This window comes from Penicillium manginii (genome assembly GCF_028828005.1).
Source record: "Penicillium manginii strain IBT 31320 chromosome Unknown utg000001l:1.0-3466041.0:1.0-3467806.0, whole genome shotgun sequence".
NCBI lineage: Eukaryota > Fungi > Ascomycota > Eurotiomycetes > Eurotiales > Aspergillaceae > Penicillium > Penicillium manginii.
The window spans coordinates 2,461,468-2,481,228 of record NW_026643102.1 but is presented as its reverse complement, the minus strand read 5'-3'; the positions used below and the strand labels follow the sequence as shown (position 1 = coordinate 2,481,228).

The 19,761-nt window shown below is 51.4% G+C and overlaps 10 protein-coding genes across 10 annotated transcripts; 6 read left to right on the top strand and 4 right to left on the bottom strand.

Moving 5' to 3' along the window:
- Positions 1-209: 209 nt before the first annotated feature.
- Positions 210-1,363, top strand: rho3 (Rho family GTPase RHO3; the record flags this gene model as incomplete). The annotated part of the gene is made up of 7 exons (XM_057097547.1): positions 210-259; positions 328-378; positions 620-636; positions 695-709; positions 769-890; positions 969-1,170; positions 1,245-1,363. 7 exons carry the CDS (start codon positions 210-212, stop codon positions 1,361-1,363), a joined length of 576 nt encoding a protein of 191 aa, XP_056966040.1.
- Positions 1,364-2,023: 660 nt separating this feature from the next.
- Positions 2,024-2,926, bottom strand: N7533_000896 (lipoyl(octanoyl) transferase LIP2; the record flags this gene model as incomplete). Its single annotated transcript, XM_057097546.1, has 1 exon — positions 2,024-2,926. One exon carries the CDS (start codon positions 2,924-2,926, stop codon positions 2,024-2,026), a length of 903 nt encoding a protein of 300 aa, XP_056966039.1.
- Positions 2,927-3,500: 574 nt separating this feature from the next.
- Positions 3,501-4,296, bottom strand: N7533_000895 (pyridoxamine 5'-phosphate oxidase family protein; the record flags this gene model as incomplete). Its single annotated transcript, XM_057097545.1, has 2 exons — positions 3,501-4,103; positions 4,180-4,296. 2 exons carry the CDS (start codon positions 4,294-4,296, stop codon positions 3,501-3,503), a joined length of 720 nt encoding a protein of 239 aa, XP_056966038.1.
- Positions 4,297-5,396: 1,100 nt separating this feature from the next.
- N7533_000894 (NIPSNAP family protein) lies at positions 5,397-6,628 on the top strand (the record flags this gene model as incomplete). The annotated part of the gene is made up of 2 exons (XM_057097544.1): positions 5,397-6,045; positions 6,144-6,628. 2 exons carry the CDS (start codon positions 5,397-5,399, stop codon positions 6,626-6,628), a joined length of 1,134 nt encoding a protein of 377 aa, XP_056966037.1.
- Positions 6,629-7,696: 1,068 nt separating this feature from the next.
- Positions 7,697-9,615, top strand: N7533_000893 (aminoalcoholphosphotransferase; the record flags this gene model as incomplete). The annotated part of the gene is made up of 7 exons (XM_057097543.1): positions 7,697-7,836; positions 8,122-8,131; positions 8,244-8,401; positions 8,475-8,521; positions 8,583-8,678; positions 8,735-9,399; positions 9,475-9,615. 7 exons carry the CDS (start codon positions 7,697-7,699, stop codon positions 9,613-9,615), a joined length of 1,257 nt encoding a protein of 418 aa, XP_056966036.1.
- Positions 9,616-10,235: 620 nt separating this feature from the next.
- Positions 10,236-10,906, top strand: N7533_000892 (40S ribosomal protein eS27; the record flags this gene model as incomplete). Its single annotated transcript, XM_057097542.1, has 3 exons — positions 10,236-10,238; positions 10,384-10,446; positions 10,724-10,906. The coding sequence occupies 3 exons, from the start codon at positions 10,236-10,238 to the stop codon at positions 10,904-10,906; spliced, it is 249 nt and encodes an 82-aa protein (XP_056966035.1).
- Positions 10,907-12,831: 1,925 nt separating this feature from the next.
- On the bottom strand, positions 12,832-13,388 carry N7533_000891 (uncharacterized protein; the record flags this gene model as incomplete). Its single annotated transcript, XM_057097541.1, has 2 exons — positions 12,832-13,144; positions 13,333-13,388. 2 exons carry the CDS (start codon positions 13,386-13,388, stop codon positions 12,832-12,834), a joined length of 369 nt encoding a protein of 122 aa, XP_056966034.1.
- Positions 13,389-13,654: 266 nt separating this feature from the next.
- Positions 13,655-14,512, top strand: N7533_000890 (alpha/beta hydrolase; the record flags this gene model as incomplete). The annotated part of the gene is made up of 1 exon (XM_057097540.1): positions 13,655-14,512. The coding sequence occupies one exon, from the start codon at positions 13,655-13,657 to the stop codon at positions 14,510-14,512; it is 858 nt and encodes a 285-aa protein (XP_056966033.1).
- A 319-nt stretch (positions 14,513-14,831) lies between these two features.
- N7533_000889 (proteasome regulatory particle lid subunit RPN5) lies at positions 14,832-16,547 on the bottom strand (the record flags this gene model as incomplete). The annotated part of the gene is made up of 5 exons (XM_057097539.1): positions 14,832-15,434; positions 15,497-15,985; positions 16,044-16,280; positions 16,344-16,400; positions 16,467-16,547. 5 exons carry the CDS (start codon positions 16,545-16,547, stop codon positions 14,832-14,834), a joined length of 1,467 nt encoding a protein of 488 aa, XP_056966032.1.
- A 1,228-nt stretch (positions 16,548-17,775) lies between these two features.
- On the top strand, positions 17,776-19,516 carry N7533_000888 (putative siroheme synthase; the record flags this gene model as incomplete). Its single annotated transcript, XM_057097538.1, has 2 exons — positions 17,776-18,103; positions 18,159-19,516. 2 exons carry the CDS (start codon positions 17,776-17,778, stop codon positions 19,514-19,516), a joined length of 1,686 nt encoding a protein of 561 aa, XP_056966031.1.
- Between the last annotated feature and the right edge of the window lie 245 nt (positions 19,517-19,761).

Genomic DNA, 19,761 nt, shown 5'->3' with positions numbered 1-19,761 from the left:
TCGCCGATCCCCTTTCGCTTTCAGGGTGCGATGTCATCGACTTGGGCAGTGCTGGAATCCTCCCCCGATCACCTACTACAACCGCATTCCTGACTCCCCTGTTGCTTGGACTCAAAGAAACAATCGTCTGTCTTGTGGATTGTTGATCTAACCTTCCTCTCCTTCGACTTTTCAATTCCCCGCCCCGTACCTTTACCCTTTATTTCGCAATGGAGCTATGCGGTCGTCAAAAGGTCGTCCAGCGCAAGATGGTGCTGCTGTCAGTTGGAACCACCCTGGCCACCACCCTCACCTCCGACTCGGTCCTCTAACCTACTTTCTTTATAGTGGCGACGGTGCCTGCGGCAAGACTTCGGCCCTGAACGTGTTCACAAGAGGGTGCGCAACTCCCCATCTCCCATCTCCCAGCCCCCTCAACCCCCTCAAGCCCCTCAGGCCCCTCCCCGAGCTTCCCCTCCGGAGTTTACAGGTGGAGGTGGAGGTGCGGTACGGGTGTAATGAATGAACCACTGCTGACTCCGCTTCAACATATAGATTCTTCCCGACGGTCTAGTAAGGACTACCCGATCAACTAATCCACTATGGTCACGAGTTACTGACACCAGCGCCTGTGCTACAGTGAACCGACCGTCTTTGGTACGCGCTTGCCCGAACATTGAAAGAAAGCCACATGTCGCTAATGGATTCAATCTAGAAAACTACGTTCACGGTATGACCCTCGGTTTACCAGCGCGCTCCCCGCGGACATCGGACTAATGCGGCTCCCAGATATCTTCGTCGACAATGTACATATGGAACTTTCGCTTTGGGATACCGCCGGTCAGGAGGAATTCGACCGTTTGCGCGCGTTGTCATACGAGGACACGCATGTTTTGATGCTCTGCTTCAGTGTGAGTACTAGTGACCGGTGGATTGCGATTGCGATTGCACTGCGGCCGTTAGGATAGGATACTGACAAGTGGGTGCAGGTCGACAGCCCTGACTCGTTCGAGAACGTCGGGTCCAAGTGGATCGCGGAAATCAATGAGAACTGTCCCGGCGTCCGGGTAGTTCTTACGGCCCTAAAGTGCGATCTGCGCAAGGACGACGAAGAGAACGATAATCCCGTCGCGATTTCTTTCGAGCAGGGTCTGGCGAAGGCCAAGGAGATTGGCGCGGTGAAGTACTTGGGTATGTTTCCCCTGTTTCAGTCTACTATATCGAGGCCATGAAAATCGCAGAGCGTCGCTAATACCTTATCATAGAATGCTCTGCTGTTCAGAACCGCGGCATCAGGGAAAGCTTCTATGAGGCCGCCAAGGTTGCGCTGGATGTCAAGCCTACCGGGTCTAAGGGTTCCGGTTCGTCTTGCGTGATCCTCTGATCTAGCTCCATCTCCATCTCCCTTCTTTCCTATATCGACATCCACCTTCCACGGGGTTCGCCAGTCGGTGTAATCCAGTCTGTCCAGCAAGATATGGGCAGAGGGTCCACCTGATTCCCACTTGGCAGCTCGTGGCAAAGTTATACCCGCTCGTCCATGACAACTTCAGATGGAAGACCCTATCCTGCCTTTATTCATTTCCTTTGACGCGTGAATGGAGCATGTGCTTTGTCTTCGATCCTTGGTGGTCAATCTCGTCGACTGTTCCCTCACTTCCTCCTGTCTCTTCTATATGTCATATGTTCCCTGATTCCCCTTTGCATCGATGTTGACATTTCTCTGACTTGCGACACGCTCATACTTCTTATACCCGACTGGGAATGGCTTGGCACACCCGCCCCATTCGGTCTTTTGCATGGCTCCGCCTCTTGTCGAAGCATTTCAGCGAGGTTGGCTCTACTCTTCTTTCTTATATAGCCAATAATAATACCCTCAACCAGATCGTCTTTCAGTATGATGAAATGATTAAATCAACTGTAAGACATAACGTACCAGTACTATCCATGGGATCCCCTTCAAGTTAAAAACACACTTTTAATATCATGTGTATTACAGGTGCAACTCGGGACATCTAAAACATCTGCTAGTATTTAGTACCCTCTAGAAATTAACCTCCCTTAAAAGATCCTCCTCATTAACCATATAAACCTCCTCAATCTTCTCACCAGACGCCCCCTCCCCACAAGCAAAATCCTCATTAACCCTCCGAACAAACCCCTCCACAAACCCGCTCGCAACCTCATCAACACTCACGCCCGCAACACCCACCCCCTCAAGACTAGTCGCTTCCTTGCCCTCCAACCCACACGCAACAATCTGCCGAAAGAACCACATCGGCTCCTGCGTAACGTTCAACCCAACGCCAAAACTGCTGATATTCCGCCGTAAGTGCACGCCCACGGCGGTGATCTTTCTCGCAGCGGCGTCGCTACGGCTGCGGTCTTTCACCCACACGCCCGGGTCTTCGGTCACGAAGCCCTCCACGCCGTATTTCTTGAGTAGGTCGATGACACTGTTTTCTAGAACGCGGATGTGGCATCTTGGTGTTAGGCCGAGGCGTTTTAGGTCTAGAATTGTGTATGCGACCATTTGGCCCGGGCCGTGGTATGTAGTCTGTCCGCCGCGGAGGGGGGGGTGATACTCCGCTCTTGGAGGCTGACCATCCGGTCCGAGCGAGAGGATCGAGCGGATTGGTTCGAGAGCGCTGGGTAGGGAGAGGTTTTTGAGATCGGGCGGTTGGGTGCATGTCGTGTTTGAGGGTGGGAGGTCGCGGCGGCCGGTTGTGTAGACTGGGTTTGGGGAGAATGTGATGATTGTTGGGTCTGGCGGTGGCGGGGTTGCCTTTTTGGCGAGGTCGTTTGCGTGTGTGGTTTCTTGGGAGGAGATTGAGCCGGGTGAGGCTAGTTTTTTGTGCGTTAGGAAGCGCGTTGTGAGGGCTTGTTGCAGTGCGGAGACTCGCGCGAAGGGCGTTGTGCTTGGGAGGTGGAGGTGGGCGAGTCTCATTGTGCTGGTTTGGAGGCGGTTGAGGGGGATTTGTTTTATTCCATGCGATTGAGTGGTTGCTAGTTATGGGTGGTTGTGCAGTTCAATTTGTGGTGTGAGGTCTTTTCCGAGGAGTTATGAGGTCAATGGTTGCGGAGAAGCTGGGAGCTCCGGCGCTCCGCCCGATAAGATAATTTTGGTCGGGTACGATCGGGCAATTGGGTTTTATAGCTACCTTAAGGTAGCTGTGAAGCTAAATATGCTTTAATTTTGAGAAATGCTTTGTTACTTGGTACTCTTGGATCTCAATTGATGGTCTGTATACTCTAATTAAAAGGCTGCCCAGGTGTGCTACTCTACAACTTGAAGGTTCTTAGTACTGCTACAGGCTGCTGAGTAGTACTAGTAGTACTATACCAGTACTAGTTGTAGATATCAGTGGCATCAAATTGATACGAAATTTTGAGTTGGAACAAAATGGAACAACTTGAACCATCAAATTGATTTTCATCCTGAGCATTTAATAATATAATTGAAATCTACCATCAACTTGAAAGTAAGTCCAGAATAGCACAGCCATAATTCCCGATTCAAATTATACGCCATTGACGAGACCAGCCTGGTCCTGTTCCCGAGGAAGCAAGACCCAATCCCTCACACCACCCTTCCAATCAGCAATGCGGCCCTCGCGAACTTGCACGGTCACAACACGCACATCGCTATCAATCGACATACTCGGGCGTCGCTGACTCGGATCCGTGCGCTGCTGCTGCTGGCCAAAGGTAATCTCCTCCTCCTCAAAGGTATTATTCTCAAGATGTCTCTCCTTGCACCACTTCTCTTCGTCCGAGCCTGGCTCCAAGAAGCGGGCTTCGCCACAGATGGTGGTGGAGATGCTGGACAAGGCGCTCGTGTTTAGATTGAGGAGTAGACTCGCGAGCGACGACCGGCTTGCTGCGGGTGGCGGAGAGCCCTCACGACCGTCGGGATTCGGAGCTCGAGTTGGTGGGCGGTGAGAGACCCAGTCGTGGACGAGGAGGGAGAGGCGTGGGTTGGAGAGGAGGTGGTTCGTCTTTCGCGATGCGGGGTTCGTGGTCATGATGATTGTTGGGTAGGGGTCGTAGGGGGTTGAGGGGAGATAGGTATAGGACATCAGGGAGATGTGAGGGGTCAGATTATCGCATGTTGCCAGATGCAGCTGAGTGGAATTAGTTTCTGATATATTGTGGTCACCATAGATGGGTAATGTGTAGCGGTGGAATTCGGGAGCGTACGAAGCGGGAGTTCTTCAGGCAGACAACCACCTCGGAAGGGAGGGAATCGGACTCATGGCGATGAGTAGTGGTGGCAGAGGCCTCATAGGAGAGGGGAGGATTGAGGGAGTCGGCCATTGTGAACAGGATTGATTGAATGAGTCGTCTACTTATTGTCCGAGGTCTACGGAAGAGTTCGTGGGATGATCGATCGATCTGCCGGGCGGTCAGGGGAGTCTGGACACGGGTATCGACGTCATATACACATACAGCAGCATCACATACACATCCTACGATAAAGTTATCGTGTACATCTACTGGAGTATCTATTGTAGCATCTCCATAATCAAGCTCTGTTTACAAAAGTATAGACTCACCATCTCATATAGCTACAGCTCGAGCCCTCGTTGATCTCCACAATACCGTAGCTAGCCGACCAATGTTACTAGCCTGATTCCGGCGGTTTCTCAAGTGGAGTTTAAAACTGGAGAAGTACATCGTAAGCATCGTCATGATGGCAAGACTTGCTCCTGCGATGATCATCCGAGGACGGAGTACAGAGGACCGGTAAATCGCCGAGGATCGCAATGGACAAGCCGTAGAGTAGAAGAGTCTAGGCAATAACCACTTTGTACTATACCAGAGTACATGCATACTCCGTGCTGAATACTGCTAGTCATCAATCCGTCATTCATCATTGGATACTTCCATCGCGGGTTTTGGTCAAGCTTACCTTCCCCGCACTCAGCCATCGCAAGACCTCTCAAATCCCTGAAGGTCAATCCCATCACCTACCTTAGTGGAGCTTCTTCAACGACGCACTGCGATAGCGTAATTCCATCTCCACTTGCATCAATTTACCTGCTCGTAACCTGGTCTACCCCCCGATTCCCTTTGGAGCACGCACTCTGGGGAACTCCCATCGCGTGTCCCCTTTCTACCTTAGCCTCGCACTTTCTTAACCTCCGCTAATCCCTGTCTTCCCCTCTTTAATTGATTTCCTCTTGATCTCCCACTTCTACCTCTTCTCTCTTCATTACTACTCTTCCTCTTCCTCCTCACACCATCACCACCACTTGACACGGTCCTTTCCTCCCCCTTCACTCCGTGATCGCCACTTCATCCCTTCCTTTATCACTGGACGATTCCAACGTGTCCATCCTTTGTTTTGATTGTTTGTGAAATTTGACATACCCAACCCACAACCCTCCCCCCCAATCCGAGCTTGAGTCACAACAATGTTGGCCCCCCGTTTTCTCCGCTCGGCGACCTCGCTGGCACGGCCCTTCAGCTCGTCCGCCGTAGCCTTCCGCTCCCCTTCCATCCGAGACGTGACGGCCAGCACGGCCGAGGAGTTTAACAAGCGGCAGAAAGAGTTCCGCGAGAACCTCGAAGAGGCTCGCAAGAGAAAGGAGCAGCAAGAGAGTCAGTCTGCCGAAGCTTCTATTAGTTCTTCCCCTCCCCGTGAGTCTGCTCCCACTGCTCCGCGTGTGAGCAATGCGAGTAGTATCGATGATCGAATTCGTCCTGCTTTTGATGCGGCCGAAGCTCTGGATAACAAGGCACTCGGCTCACTTTCTACGCATCGTTATTTAGGAGATGAACATCAGGCCGACCCCAACAACAAACGTGGGCCTTTGTCCTCGCTCATCTACGGGACCAAGGAAGGTCAGCACTTCGATAAGGATATCGAGCGCTCCTTCTCGCAGGTACTTGCCCGTGGCAAGTATGTTCATTCGATTGTCTTCCACGATGTCAAGCCCGACAAGGTCGACGAGTATGTGGAGCTGGTGGGCAAGTGGTATCCCCGCATGGCAGGCACCGAGGAGAATAGGGTCAACTTGGTGGGCAGCTGGCGAACACAGGTCGGCGATAATGACACTTTTAGTAAGTTCCTACCACTTGGCCCCATCCTCATATGGTTTGATTTGATTTGATGCGTTGGGTTTTGTTTTGGCAGTGACTAACTCCGGGGGTTGCAATAGTCCACATTTGGGAGTACCAGCGCTACGAAGGTTACCATGCGTCTCTGCACAACATCTCGGAGCACCCTGAATTCCCCGAATTTGACCACAAACTCAAGAGCCTGATCAAGAGCAAAAAGACGTCACTGATGCAGGAGTTCTCGTTCTGGCCGACAACCCCTCCACGCCGGTTGGGAGGACTGTTTGAGCTCCGATCGTACACGTTGCACCCGGGCAACCTTTTGGAATGGGAGACCCACTGGCGCCGAGGACTCACAGCGCGTCGGGAGGTGATGGAAGGCGTGGGTGCGTGGTTTGTCCAGATCGGTGACCTCAACACAGTACACCACCTGTGGCAATATGCCAACTTGGAAGAGCGCAAGATTCGCCGCGAGCAGTCGTGGGGCGTCGAGGGTTGGGCTGAGACCGTCCACAAAACCGTTCCCCTCATCCAGTCGATGCAAAGCCGGATTCTCGTTCCGATGCCGTGGAGCCCTGTCGGTTAAACATCGAGAGGTGGAGGAGACAGACGGGAGCCCACAAGTCCGCCCCGCTTTCACCGCAGGAGGCTACTCCATATAAGTCTGGCTGCAGGAGGCGTGTGTTGCACGCAGAGATGCGTGGACTGTTGAAGGGATTCTGAACCCCCCAGCCCTACCCCAGAGAGGGAGGGCCAAGTATACTTTTACGCTAGGCTGGTGGATCCTGATCTGCCGATTAGTTCTGTATCATGTATCTAAGCATGGCGTATGCTATTTCCCATTCTCATTATTAGTTCCCAAATTGCAAATCATTTTTGCATCATGACCAGCGCTTCGGGACTCACTGTTCCTGAACCTAACCGATTTGAGGGGCCTCGGGTATTCCCCCACTTCTTGCGTGGCCGATCTCTTCCCTGTGATGCATTTCATTGGCGTCGCTCTGAGGTCATCTCGACACGGCGATGCTGCACGTGGGCCGCGAACTGATGAATGGGAAAGTTAGAGCCCTCTTGAGGTCACAGAGTGTACTCTTGTAGTTCTATCATTATTGAACCTTGGACATATGAGTACGGGGTAGATGGGATAGATCTGAGAAGCAACATACAGCTATAAAATAGAGATGAACTAGGCAACAGGGTATACATTACCTATGCCCAGGAAACAACAGAACATCTCCAGTGGCAAGTACTGAAGAAGCACGCCGATCTTCGCGGTCCCATTCTTTTCCCTTTTTCCACCCGGTCTTCGCGCCGTTCCCCAGCGGGGCCCGTTTAATTTGTTTTACCCTTTCCTTTTCCTCTGCCTTGACCCTTTCCACGAGTAACGACTATTTGACCCTTTGTCCTCCGCCGCGAATCCTACTATCCTCCCTCCCGATCCCCAAAAACACCACGTTGCCGCTCTCCCTTCACGCGCGTCGACACCGCCGAACCGCAACGGTCTCCACTCTACCCCCAGCACTCCATGCGTTGAGAAAAAAAAAAGGACAAAACAAAACAAAGAGACCAACCAACCTACCACGAACTTTGACGAGAATCGCAGCCTCCCCGAATACCCTCTCAAGGTCGAGACAAGACCACCACATCATCAAGCATGGTGTACATTCGCCAACACCACCTCCCCAATCTGCGCAACTACCGCTACGCAGGCATCGACCACTCCCTCGTCAGTCGGTACATCTTGAAGCCGTTCTATACCAAATGCGTGATCGGCTGTTTCCCTATGGGCATGGCGTGAGTTTCCAACCCAGCTTGCTTGCTTTGAGCTCCGGCATCACATCACATCTACGGAGAAGCTCTGGGAGCTTGTCTGCTGGAAAGTTTCCATTGGCAAGCTTGGCAGAGCTTCGCGGGTGATTTCTTGCTGGAGTGGAGCTTTCCCTTAGCTATTTCCCTATCCTGGAAACAGGATGGGATAAGTTGAGATCAAGTACAATGCGATGCGATGCGATCCTTCATTATGATGCGGAACCCTGGCTAACGAGATTCTCTGGCTTTTTCTTTCTTTCGCGCATTTAGTCCCAATGCTGTAAGTACTGCGCCTATGCGATTTCTGCCCTTTCACCAATCCTGGGATAAGCAGGTGGAGCTTTGTATCCTTGCTGCGCAGAAGGATTTGAGCTAAACTGTTCCTCTTGTAGATCACTCTGACTGGTTTCATGTTCGTGGTCATTAATTTCATCACTGTCATGTGGTATAATCCCAATTTGGACCAGGATTGTCCGCCGTGGGTCTATGCCAGCTGTGCGCTGGGTCTGTTTTTGTATCAGACTTTTGATGCCGTTGATGGCATGCAGGCGTATGTTTTTCACCATTACCCGGATCGCATTTTGGATCAAATTGGATTGGAATGGTTGCTGAACTTTAAATAGGCGAAGGACGAAACAGAGTGGCCCTCTTGGAGAGCTCTTTGATCACAGTATGTTGTTCTACGGGGAACAGAACGAAAGAGAGAACTTGATCAATCTAACCGAGTCTAGGTGTCGATGCATGCAACACCGGGCTGGGTGTTTTGATTTTCGCAGCTGCGATGAACCTCGGCCAATCCTGGATGACATTCTTGAGTCTATTTGGATGTAAGTCCTTTACACACCTGGCGAAGCCGTAGATATCCAGAGTCTAACCCCAGCAGCTACGATGACATTCTACGTCCAAACCTGGGATGAGTACTATACCCAGGTTCTCACGCTAGGCGTTGTTTCCGGCCCCGTCGAGGGTGTTCTCACCCTCTGCACCGTCTACGCTCTGACTGCATACATGGGCGGCGGCAGTTTCTGGCACCAGCCCATGCTGGAGACCTTCGGCGTTTCCAAGCCAAGCTTCATCTCGCAACAGGTCTACGACATGCCCTTCACGCAGTGGTACCTGGTGTACGGTGCGTTGATGCTCTTCTTCGCTACTGGTTCGAGTATCCTGCACGTTATGCAGGTGCGCCGTGAGCGCGGCCAAGACCCCATCGCGCCGCTCTATGGTTTGCTTCCTCTGGCCGCGATCTGGACCCTCGTGCCGGCTTACTTGTACCTGCAGCCCGCCATTCTGGAGAACTACACTGTTCCGTTTGGTCTGTTTGTTGGCTTGGTCAATGCCTACTCCGTCGGCCGGATGATTGTTGGTCACCTCGTGCAGTCCGGTTTCCCGTACCACAACATTCTGCTGTACCCGCTCGCTCTGGGTGTGATCGATAGCTCTGGTCCCTTGTTGGGTCTCTGGTCTCCCGTGCTGGGTCATGGTGTTGGACCGGTTGCATTTATTTTTGTGTGTCTCGGTCTGGCAGTTGGTGTTTATGGAAGCTTTGTGGTATGTTTCCTCCCTGTCACTTTCCTTGTTCTAGGCGTGGTCGATGAAAATTTCTTGCTGACATTTCTTTCACAGTTTGACGTGATTACTACCATCTGTGACTATATCGACATCTGGTGCTTGACCATCAAGTATCCGTATGTTGAGGAGACTGAGCACAAGGACGACGTTGCTGCCAAGGCCCAACTAGAGGGCTCATCGAAGAAGGCACAATAGAGTGTGGTGAATGATGCGAGTGTCAGGCTCGTGGGTGATAGACAGTTCAACCTCGAACCCTACGGACTGAAAGCGAAGCTCGGGGATAAGTTAAGAAGTGTGGGGACGGATTTAGAAAGTTCCGGAGATTTGAGTTGAGTTGATTGCTTGGAGAAAGCGGAGGGCAAAAAGGAATTAATGTGGGTGGACCTTATGATTTGATTTCAGCAAGTACATATGTTTGTTATTTTTCAGCACCGGTGATTCCGTGTGATAGAATATGAGAGTAATGTGTTATGCGTGAGGTACTGGAGTATAAAGTATGGAGTATGACGATGAAGTATGACTGAGTATGACTGGGTAAGACATCGAGTGACTGCCTTCCTGATTATCCGGCAGAACCACGGATAAGGCAATGGGCGGTGAGTCATCCATCCAACATGGTGGTGATTGGCGGAAGCACCCCCTCGCGCCTGCCCCATTTAGGCAGTCAAGCGAGGGCACAAACCCTAGTTGAACCCGCGGCCGCCCCCCCCGAGACAAATCCCTTCAAACCATTCCCGCTACAATCGAAATCGACACACAAGGTCATCGCCATCAGCGCCATTCATCAACCCCCTCGTTGATCATAATCCGTCAAGATGGTAAGCTCTCGCCCTCGCCCTGCTGCCGCACCACCCTCCTATCCTTATTCCGACTCGACACGAATCACGCACCGTGGCCCCTGCCAGACGTCGAAAAAACACAACCTATCGTCGAAATCTCCCTTGCTGACGACTCATCTTCCAGGTTCTCGCGATCGACCTCCTCAACCCCACCCCTCAGGCCGAGGCCCGCAAGCACAAGCTTAAGGTACGCTTAATACCTCCGAATGTCGAATGAAGAAAGTGAAGGAAATCAAGAATGTCTCGAAGTTGTGTTGGTGGATATGGATGTGGACGGGAAGGAAGGTGGACACGAGACCTTCCGCACCATCAACCCTTTCGACACATTGAAACCACGACAACTTGGAGAGCAAGAGGAGGAACTACGTATTGAAATGATATATGATACATGGATGGATCTTGAAAAAATGAAACCTTATCGAATCTCGACCGGAATGCTGACCGGGATCCCCTTCACCATCTAGACCCTTGTGCCCCAGCCCCGCTCCTTCTTCATGGACGTCAAGTGCCCCGGCTGCTTCACCATCACCACCGTCTTCTCTCACGCCCAGACCGTCGTCATCTGTGCCGGCTGCTCTACCGTCCTGTGCCAGCCCACCGGTGGTAAGGCCCGTCTGACTGAGGGCTGCTCTTTCCGCCGCAAGTAAACGAGACGCGCAAATGAAATTTCTTTTTTATTGTCTGGTTGAAACGCAGAGGAAATAGCATGGAGCAACTTTGGATGAAAATACCACTCTAACCTCTACGGGGTTCGGTTATTAAACGGAGACCACCGGCTTTTCAAAATGTCACATACAACAATTACCCTTTTACCCTCTTCTTCCTCTCTATCTCCCTATATCCTCCTTCTATCCGCCTTTCACGGGATGACACGCCTTTCGTTCTGATTTGATTTCGATTCCTCCTCCCGACCACGGTCTTCGGTTCGAAAGCTTTGGAGATGCATGCTGGTGGGAGGAGGAGGACTTTCGAACTCGGAATGGAAGACGTGCAAAATGATATGATACGATCCATACCACTTGTTTTATCTTCCCTGAAAACCCAAAAAACAATTGAAATGTGACGTTCTGGAACACCCGTCTCTTTCGTCCAACTTTGCTTTCTACAATTTCACTCTGTGATGATTTAAAATAATCACACAGCGGCTTTTTTCTTGCCTTTCTTTTAACATCGTTTTTGCTTGTTCTTTCTATTGCGATTGATGACAGATAGAAGATGGAATGACTCGCCCTATCCCCCCCATTCACCAAGGCCACGGCCAAAAAGCATTCGACAATCCCCAAAAAAAAGCAACTTGCAGCATCTAGCTCAGGGAGTTCCGGATATCTGACATAAAAGGCACCATCGCTTTTGCGTGGGTCTATCTTGTTTCTTCTGCTTTTTGTTTTGTCCTGTACCTGCCCCTCATGTAAATGGGTTCTCTGCTCAATTAGAGTTGTTGATACTCGATTTCTTCTCGACTGCGTAGAGTAGACTTGTCGTACATACATACTTCTACGTCTATGGAACGATCCTGTCGTCTACGTATCATCTGAGGCAAAGGTCTAACCACCCAACAAGTAAACCATTCGTCGATATCCTACAACCATAGGAAAGCCCCCGTATAGTTGAAGGAGTATTGTACACAATCCTCCTCACAGGGCTATGCACCCCGTACCATGTACCATGTACTCTATCCACCCAATCCAACCCACCTGGGCACCACAACACCCACCCAATACAGCAAAAACGCAACCAATCCCATCCACCCCGCCACATCCAAATCCAAATCCAACCTTTAGGAAACCCTCCAGTCCGCCCAGCACGAAACATCATCATCGTACTCCGTAATCCATCCGTACCGCAAATCTGCCCTCCACTAAACCCAAAGCATACACGCCTCCCACCCCACTGGACGTGCGTTCCCGCCGTGGTCCCCACCAGCCGAGGGGGGCTACGTAACAGCGCATCGGCAGCGCGACTAGTGTCCATATGTACCTCTGTATGTGCGATCAACGTGCCAGGAACGGGGCAGTGATGTCATGTTTGATTGTAGATGGCGAGATGGGTCGTGGTTAGATTCCCCCGTAGGAAATTCCAGGCGTGTGTGTGGAGGGATGCTTTACTGTGCGGTGCGTCGATGGGATGAATTATTGTTTGGATTGAGTAAGATTCTATCCAAGGCTTTAGGGAGAATGATAGCTCGCGAGGTTTTTGATTAAGGTTGCTTATATAGAAGTAGCAGAGCTTCTAGTATCTGCGCGTGTGCGTGGTGAGGTCATTGGTAATGGGATTGATATTGGGTATGGTATGGTATGTTATGTTATGTTCATATCATTCTGATTGTGGTCGTACAGCGGAAGACAAGGAAGTCACATCGTGATAAAAGAATGATTTGGAAATAAAAAAAAAACCAAATGACAGAATAAAGATGTTAAGTTAGGGGTCATCAGAAAAGAAGAATAAGAAAAAGATATCATAAATCCGGCTCATGTTGCGATCCGGATCTTTTTCGAGGAGTAGTCGCTTGAAAGAGATGACTCGTCGATAGAGTGGTTTGTCTCAATGTGAGACGAATCCGGTATCCGAGGCTTTAAGCAGTATCGGTGGCAACCAGCTCTTCCGACTTGGTTTTAATCTCAGGTCCGAAGTTGGGAGGTCCGGACCCGGGGCCGCCGCCCATCATGATGGACATTTTACCGCTGGTGTCGCTGATGAGGGCGTGGGTGAAGCCGTTGCGCCCAATGACCTCGGTGACGGCTTCTTGAGCGACCTGGTCGCCAGCGGCGTATTTGGCGGCGTCGATGGCCTTCAGCTGGTTGTATGTGTTGCGGACGAAGTCGTAGGTGAAGAAGATGGTTGGGTTGGGGGTCGGGGGCTGGTTTTCTGGGTGGGATTCGAATGCCCTGTTATTTTGGTTAGCTTTGGTTACTCTCCATTATATTTGTATATGGTGGGTTGGGTTGGGATGGCCCCGTTCTTGAAGGATGAGGGGGTAAGATTATAATAGTGACCAGGTGAGGGGAGAGGGAGATGGGATAGCTCAGATGTTTCCAAGATGGAGCAGCATGGGGATAGGATAGAGGAAACATACTCGATTAGAGATTGCATTTTTGCGGCTATGGCCGCGAGGTCGAATCGATCTGCCATGTTTGGGGGTGGATTTGGATATATGTTGACGGGACGATTGGAAGGCAGGCTGTTTAATAAATTAAACTTCCCATAAGAGGCTTACGCGATAAGCTCTTATCGTCGCGGCTTCCCCGAGGATCCCTCGGATTCCTCATCTTCCCCTCCTTCTGTTGTTTGCTGTTTACTTCTCACCGTTCTTTTATCTTTTTCTTTTCTTCTTCCAGTCCCTCTCTCGAAAAATTAGATACGTCGATTTCCTGACTCGACCGGTCACAACCCCAACCATGGCACCCAACCCAACCAGTTCAGCGCGGCAGCCACTTAAACTCCTAATGCTGCACGGCTACACACAATCAGGCTCCCTCTTCCACGCCAAAAGCCGCGCCCTCACAAAACATATCCAAAAGGCCCTACCCCTGCATGAAGTGACTACCAGCTATCCCACCGCCCCACTTCGTCTAAGACCCAGCGACATCCCCGGCTACGAGCCCTCCGACAGCGGCATCCCAGACGACGATATCGAGGCCTACGGCTGGTGGCGGCGCTCAAACAGCGCCAACCCACCCCTCTACACCGGCATTGAGGAAGGCCTCAGTGCCGTCGCAAAGGTTCTGACCGATGAAGGGCCCTTCGATGGCGTAATCGGGTTCTCGCAGGGTGCTGCGCTGGCGGGTATGGTGGCGGGACTCCTCGAGCCCGGGCGGAAGGAAGTCTTTGCGCAATTTGCGAAGGATGAGTCCGAGGGGGCGGCTGGTATGCCTTTCCCCAGTGCCTTTGATGAATCGGCTGGTTTTGCGCACCCGCCGTTGAAGTTTGCGCTTTGCTATAGTGGATTCCGGGCTCCGGGGCCGCGGTATCGGGGCTTTTATGACAATCCGCCGATTCAGACGCCTGTTTTGCATGTTTTGGGTTCGTTGGATGCGGTTGTTGATGAGGAGAGGAGTCGTGCTCTGATTGATGCTTGTCGGGGTCAGCCGGAGAAAGAGGGGCTTGTTGTTTGGCATCCAGGTGGTCACTTTTTGCCGAGTCAGCGGCCCTATTTGGATGCTGCGGTTCGGTTTATTCGGGAGCAGTTGGAGAAAGGTGCTGCCGGTGAAAAAGAAGAAGAGGAAGATGTGAACGACATGGATATGCCGTTCTAGACCATGATGAATACTAGTACTAGAGTATAGTACTAGTAGGCACTAGTATATACTATAGACCTTGGAAGGAGATCGTTTGTCGACTAGACTAGATTATACCCAATACATTTCCTTGTCCTCGAAGTCTACGTTCAAGATGACCTATGTACCTACTAACTACTAATAGGTAAGTTTTCAACTGCAACCCTGGAAGGTCGGCCAATCCCCGAGATACAGCCCTGGAGTGAATAGTATTTAGATGTTCACAAATAGTGCATAGAGGTCTACCGGCGAATTATTTTACACGGAGGCAAACGTTTCACATCTCATTCAAGTTCACTTAACGGGCCTTGGTCTCCTTGCCACGAGTCGGCAGGATGCGAGCCATCATCTCTTCCTTAGTGATCAAGTGATCAATGCGCTCCAGATGACCAAGCAGGCTCTTCATATCGCTGCTCCACTCGTTGAGCACATCATCAGCATCGCGAGGCTTAGCGAAGTTGACTAGCCGGGCAGGTCGGTCGATTTTGGCGTAGATTGTCTTCAATGTGACCAGCTCGCTGATATATTTCTCCGTCTCTTCCTCGGTCAGATCCAGAAGCTGGGTCAAACGGCCCATCTGGATCCGGGTGTAGTACTTCGCAACCACTCGGACATTGTGCTCAATGACTCGCTTCCGCAGGTCTTGCCATCTCCGGTTCGCCTGGTTCTCGGACGACTGTTGGGTCTGCGCATCAAAAACATCGGTACCGCAAAGGTGAGGGCCAAACTGCTCTGCGACCATGGGCCAGCGCATCAGTTCCGGGATAGTGAAGAGTTTCACCAGTCGGGCCTCCTCGGGGACCTGTGACAGTCGAGAGTCTTGTTGAATGCGGTGCAGAAGGTCTGACTGCTCGTTGTCGTAAGGAGACAGGACAATATAGTAAACAATGCGCGCAAGAGACTTGACTGAGGTTAGCAATTGAACGGACGATCGGCGGCCATACTATAAGGGATGAAACTTACTGCGCGAAGGTGCTCGGGGTTGTTCTCAACTGCCTCGGTGTCCAAGACTTCTCGGTAGTGCTTGCAAACATCGAGATACTTGTTGTCGTGATTGGAGAGGGTGATCTGTTGGTCGTAGAAGCGAAGCTTGAGGTCGGTCACATCGTCATCCACCTCCATTGGGGCCTCATCCGGTCCTCGAGTCTTCTCTCGCTCCTCCGCCTGCTTCTTGAGTTTCTCGATCTCCTCGGCGGACTTCTTCGGTTTGCGGTTGAAATAGCGCTTGTTGATCTTGCGGATGAGGATCGAAGCCTGGGTCCAGTCTGCACGCTCGATGCACAAAGAGACCTGCTCCAGGATGAACTCGGTCTTCTCACGTCGGGTCATCGACCCGAAGGTCTCCACCTGCAGCTCGCACAGAGTGTCCGCAGCGGCTTCGAGATCGCCTTGTGACTTCTTGATATTGGAAAGGATGCGGGTGACGCGGGCTCGCTCGACTTCAACGAAGATCTGGGGACGGGGATGTCAGCTCTGGTGCGAAAGTAATCGCGGGCACATCTGCATTTACCTTTCCTTCGGTCACTGTGCGGAGGGTCTCGATGACAGAGAGCTTGACATCCAGGTTGGGGGTGTCGTCCAGGAACTTCATCACCTGCTGCACCATCCTTGTTGTGGCCTGCTTGAGCTGGGCATGTTTCTTAGAAAGCAGGAGCACTTGGTCGTTGAGGAGGGCCCAGTCGCCGGATTCCTTGCTGATAGTGACAATGGAGATCAGGAGACGGGATGTGGTGGCGAGATCGGAGGCCTATGGAGGGAGGAGCCCTGGGTCAGTATAGGATGAAGGATCGAGATGGAGACGAGATGATACCTGTCGGGATTGCTTCTCCAAGGCCAGCAGCTTATCGATCGCACCCTGAACATCGGTCTAGATAGAAACAATTAGCACAGTTCATTTAAACACCAAGATGCCAAATGATATTTCCTCTCTTACCTTTGCAAGCGCCTCGGCCTCCGGGATGAGCTTGTCGGCGTCCTTGGTGAAGTCCTTCTCGGGCTTCATCAAGACGGACATGATGGCGGTTGTCTTGGGTGTTCGAAGGGGTCCGGAGCTGAAAGTGGAATCAAAGATGAAATCGAAACAGATTAATGATGCACTGACGGGGCAATGCGTGGAAGCGAGACACGAAGATGGCTGATGGTGATGACGGAGCTCTGGGGCGCCCTTTGGCCGCGACCTGCGAGCTCCGCCTCACGTGATGCGATCAACACATTGCCAAGTAACCCTCCGCCTACATCTACATCTACATCAGTACACTAAAGCACACCCTCCTGCCCATTTGAAAATTCCTGACGATTGAAGATTTGCTCTTTCTAAAGTTTATATCACACAGTTTCTCTTGGTTAATTATAAACCGAATTACCGGAGATGAGGGCTTCCGGCCGCCGAGGCCCGGGGACGCACGCCAGATTGTCTATCCTGATGCACGCAGAGCGTTTGTCCGAGTCCCATTGCACCCCGTGGGATAGGCTGTGTCAGTCCACACTCCTCAATATAGATCCTTTTAGTTCAGGCAATTTCTCATCCATACACATGTTTTTTCTATGATCACCCTCACTACCAATCAGTATTTGACGGGCCAGCAGCCATAAAAGGAGTGAATGATCGAAGTCTCATGATACCCAATCTGATCAACAAGGCTAACTTGTCCGTAGAGTCATCTACTCAACATCTAGGTATATGTATGAGTATACATATGCGTACATCACTGCTCCCGCCAACTGGCCAATCTCCAATGCTGACATAAGCCATGAGAAGTCACAATCACGCAATTTCGCCCTAGTCCACTTTAGGATATGCAGTTGTATAGAAAAATTTCCGCCGCAACACAATTCCACTCGGTCGAGTGTGATCTTCATGCAATATTCGCATCTGCATATACTCTTCACCCTCGGACACTTCTATTCGACCCTGTGCAGGCAGTGACAATTCGATTGGCGTGTGACACTTGATCATTCCAATTAGAATTGACCCCAGCTTCTTATCAGCCCCGTTATCTCCAATCGCGAGGGGTCTTTTACTCATAGGACCTTACCGGAGTCATTATTCTTTCTCCGCGGAATCATCCTTGCACGACGCATTGAGTCAATCTTGTCCGTTGGTCACTCCTTCTCATATTCTTGGGTGAGCCAATATTTCCACAACCATATATATTGGGTGTTTCCGCCTACATTCGGTATCACATTGAAAGCATCCCATATTAACTTTTGGAGGGGTAGCCCGCAATTTGCGGCAATACGACATGATGAAGGATGCTTCGAATAGCTTTGGCCAGTCTGTCCCATTGATGACAGCATGGAACACCGAGTCTCAAATCCATCTCATTATTGGCGCCAATCCTCTGGCGGCGGCGAGATGTACAAAGAGTCTCGAGGCCGGCGCCACCCCCATTCTCATTGCGCCGGAAACCGCAGACTTGCACTTTACCCTGTCAGAATACATCTCCAAGGGATATGTACAATGGCTACGTCGCGAGTTTAACGATAGTGATTTGACTAGTCTGGGGAGAGAGGAAGTGGACCGCGTGGTCGACATGGTCTTCGTTACCTTGGGTGGCAAGCATACCTTGAGTAAGTTCTACACTTGCATACCTGATGCGGGATGAGGCTGATCATACTTTACCAGGCCCGCATATCTCAACATTATGCCGCCGTCTTCGCATCCCTGTCAATGTGTCTGATGCCCCCGAGCTCTGCTCATTCAGCCTCCTCTCTACCTACTCCGATGGACCGCTTCATATAGGAATTACAACCTCAGGTCGTGGATGCAAACTCGCATCAAGGCTTCGACGTGAAATCGCTGCATTCCTTCCCGCAAACCTTGGATCTGCCATTGATCGACTAGGTTCCATGCGTCGGCAGTTATGGGAAGAAGACAACTCAGCGGGATTGGGCGAATCGGCTCTGGAGGGGGATGATGACGATGCAGCTGGTCAAAATCATCACTTCAATTCACTGGTCACGGAGGGTGATGTTGCCGCTGCGAAGACTAGACGTATGCGCTGGCTTTCGCAGATCTGCGAGTACTGGCCACTACGCAAACTTGTCTCTATCACCGACTCCGATATCGATGCTATTCTGAAAGCGTACACCGGCGGAAGGAACGAGACCTCAGAAATCAATGGTGTCAACGGTGTTAGCACCCTTACAAAGAAGGGAAAGATTGTGCTCGCTGGATCTGGCCCTGGTCACCCCGACCTACTGACTCGCGCTACATATAACGCCATTCAAAATGCCGATATCATCCTGGCCGATAAGCTAGTCCCGGCTCCAGTATTGGATTTGATTCCTCGTCGCACCGAGGTTCACATCGCGCGCAAGTTCCCCGGTAACGCCGATCAGGCCCAGGAGGAGTTCCTGCAGATGGGCCTTGCCTCTTTGAAAAAGGGTCAGCAAGTGCTGCGCCTGAAGCAGGGAGATCCATACCTCTACGGACGCGGAGCAGAGGAGTTTGAGTTTTTCCGGAATGAAGGATTCATTCCCGTGGTTCTACCCGGTATTACAAGCGCCATGAGCGCTGCTCTTTTCGCCGATATTCCGGCCACCCATCGGGGTGTCTCTGATCAGGTTCTGGTCTGCACGGGGACTGGTAGGAAGGGCGCTGCACCGAATTCACCAACCTATGTTCCCACTCAAACCGTGGTCTTCTTGATGGCTCTTCACCGACTGTCGGCTCTTATCGAGTCACTCACCGTGTACCCTGCCGAAGACTCTGAGCGAACTCGAGCACTTTGGCCGAAGGATACCCCTTGCGCTATCGTCGAGCGCGCGTCTTGCCCTGATCAGAGGGTTATTCGCTCGACGTTGGAGAATATCTGCCTGGCCTTTGAAGAGGCGGGTTCCCGGCCACCTGGGTTGTTGGTTGTTGGAGCAAGCTGCCACGTTCTGCACAGCCCTCAGGATGGACAGAAGTGGGTTATTGAGGAGGGATTCCATGGCCTAGAAGAGCTTCATGGAGAGGTGGAGGCTGCATTAGAGAAATAACTGGATGCATTTTGCACGTCGAGCGAGCATGGCATTGCATGACACGGAGTTATGAGATTGTACATAGATAGATACCCTTGAACAAAGACAAGCATTATCGATATCAATATTCCCCTATCTAGACTGCAGCGAGTACATCACATTGCGTAGTGATCAAAATAGGTAACTTCCGAACCTGAATAGTAGTCGTAAGAGTGTCTACAGTATACTTGTGGCCACGCTATGACGCCATCCCCCACCGCCCT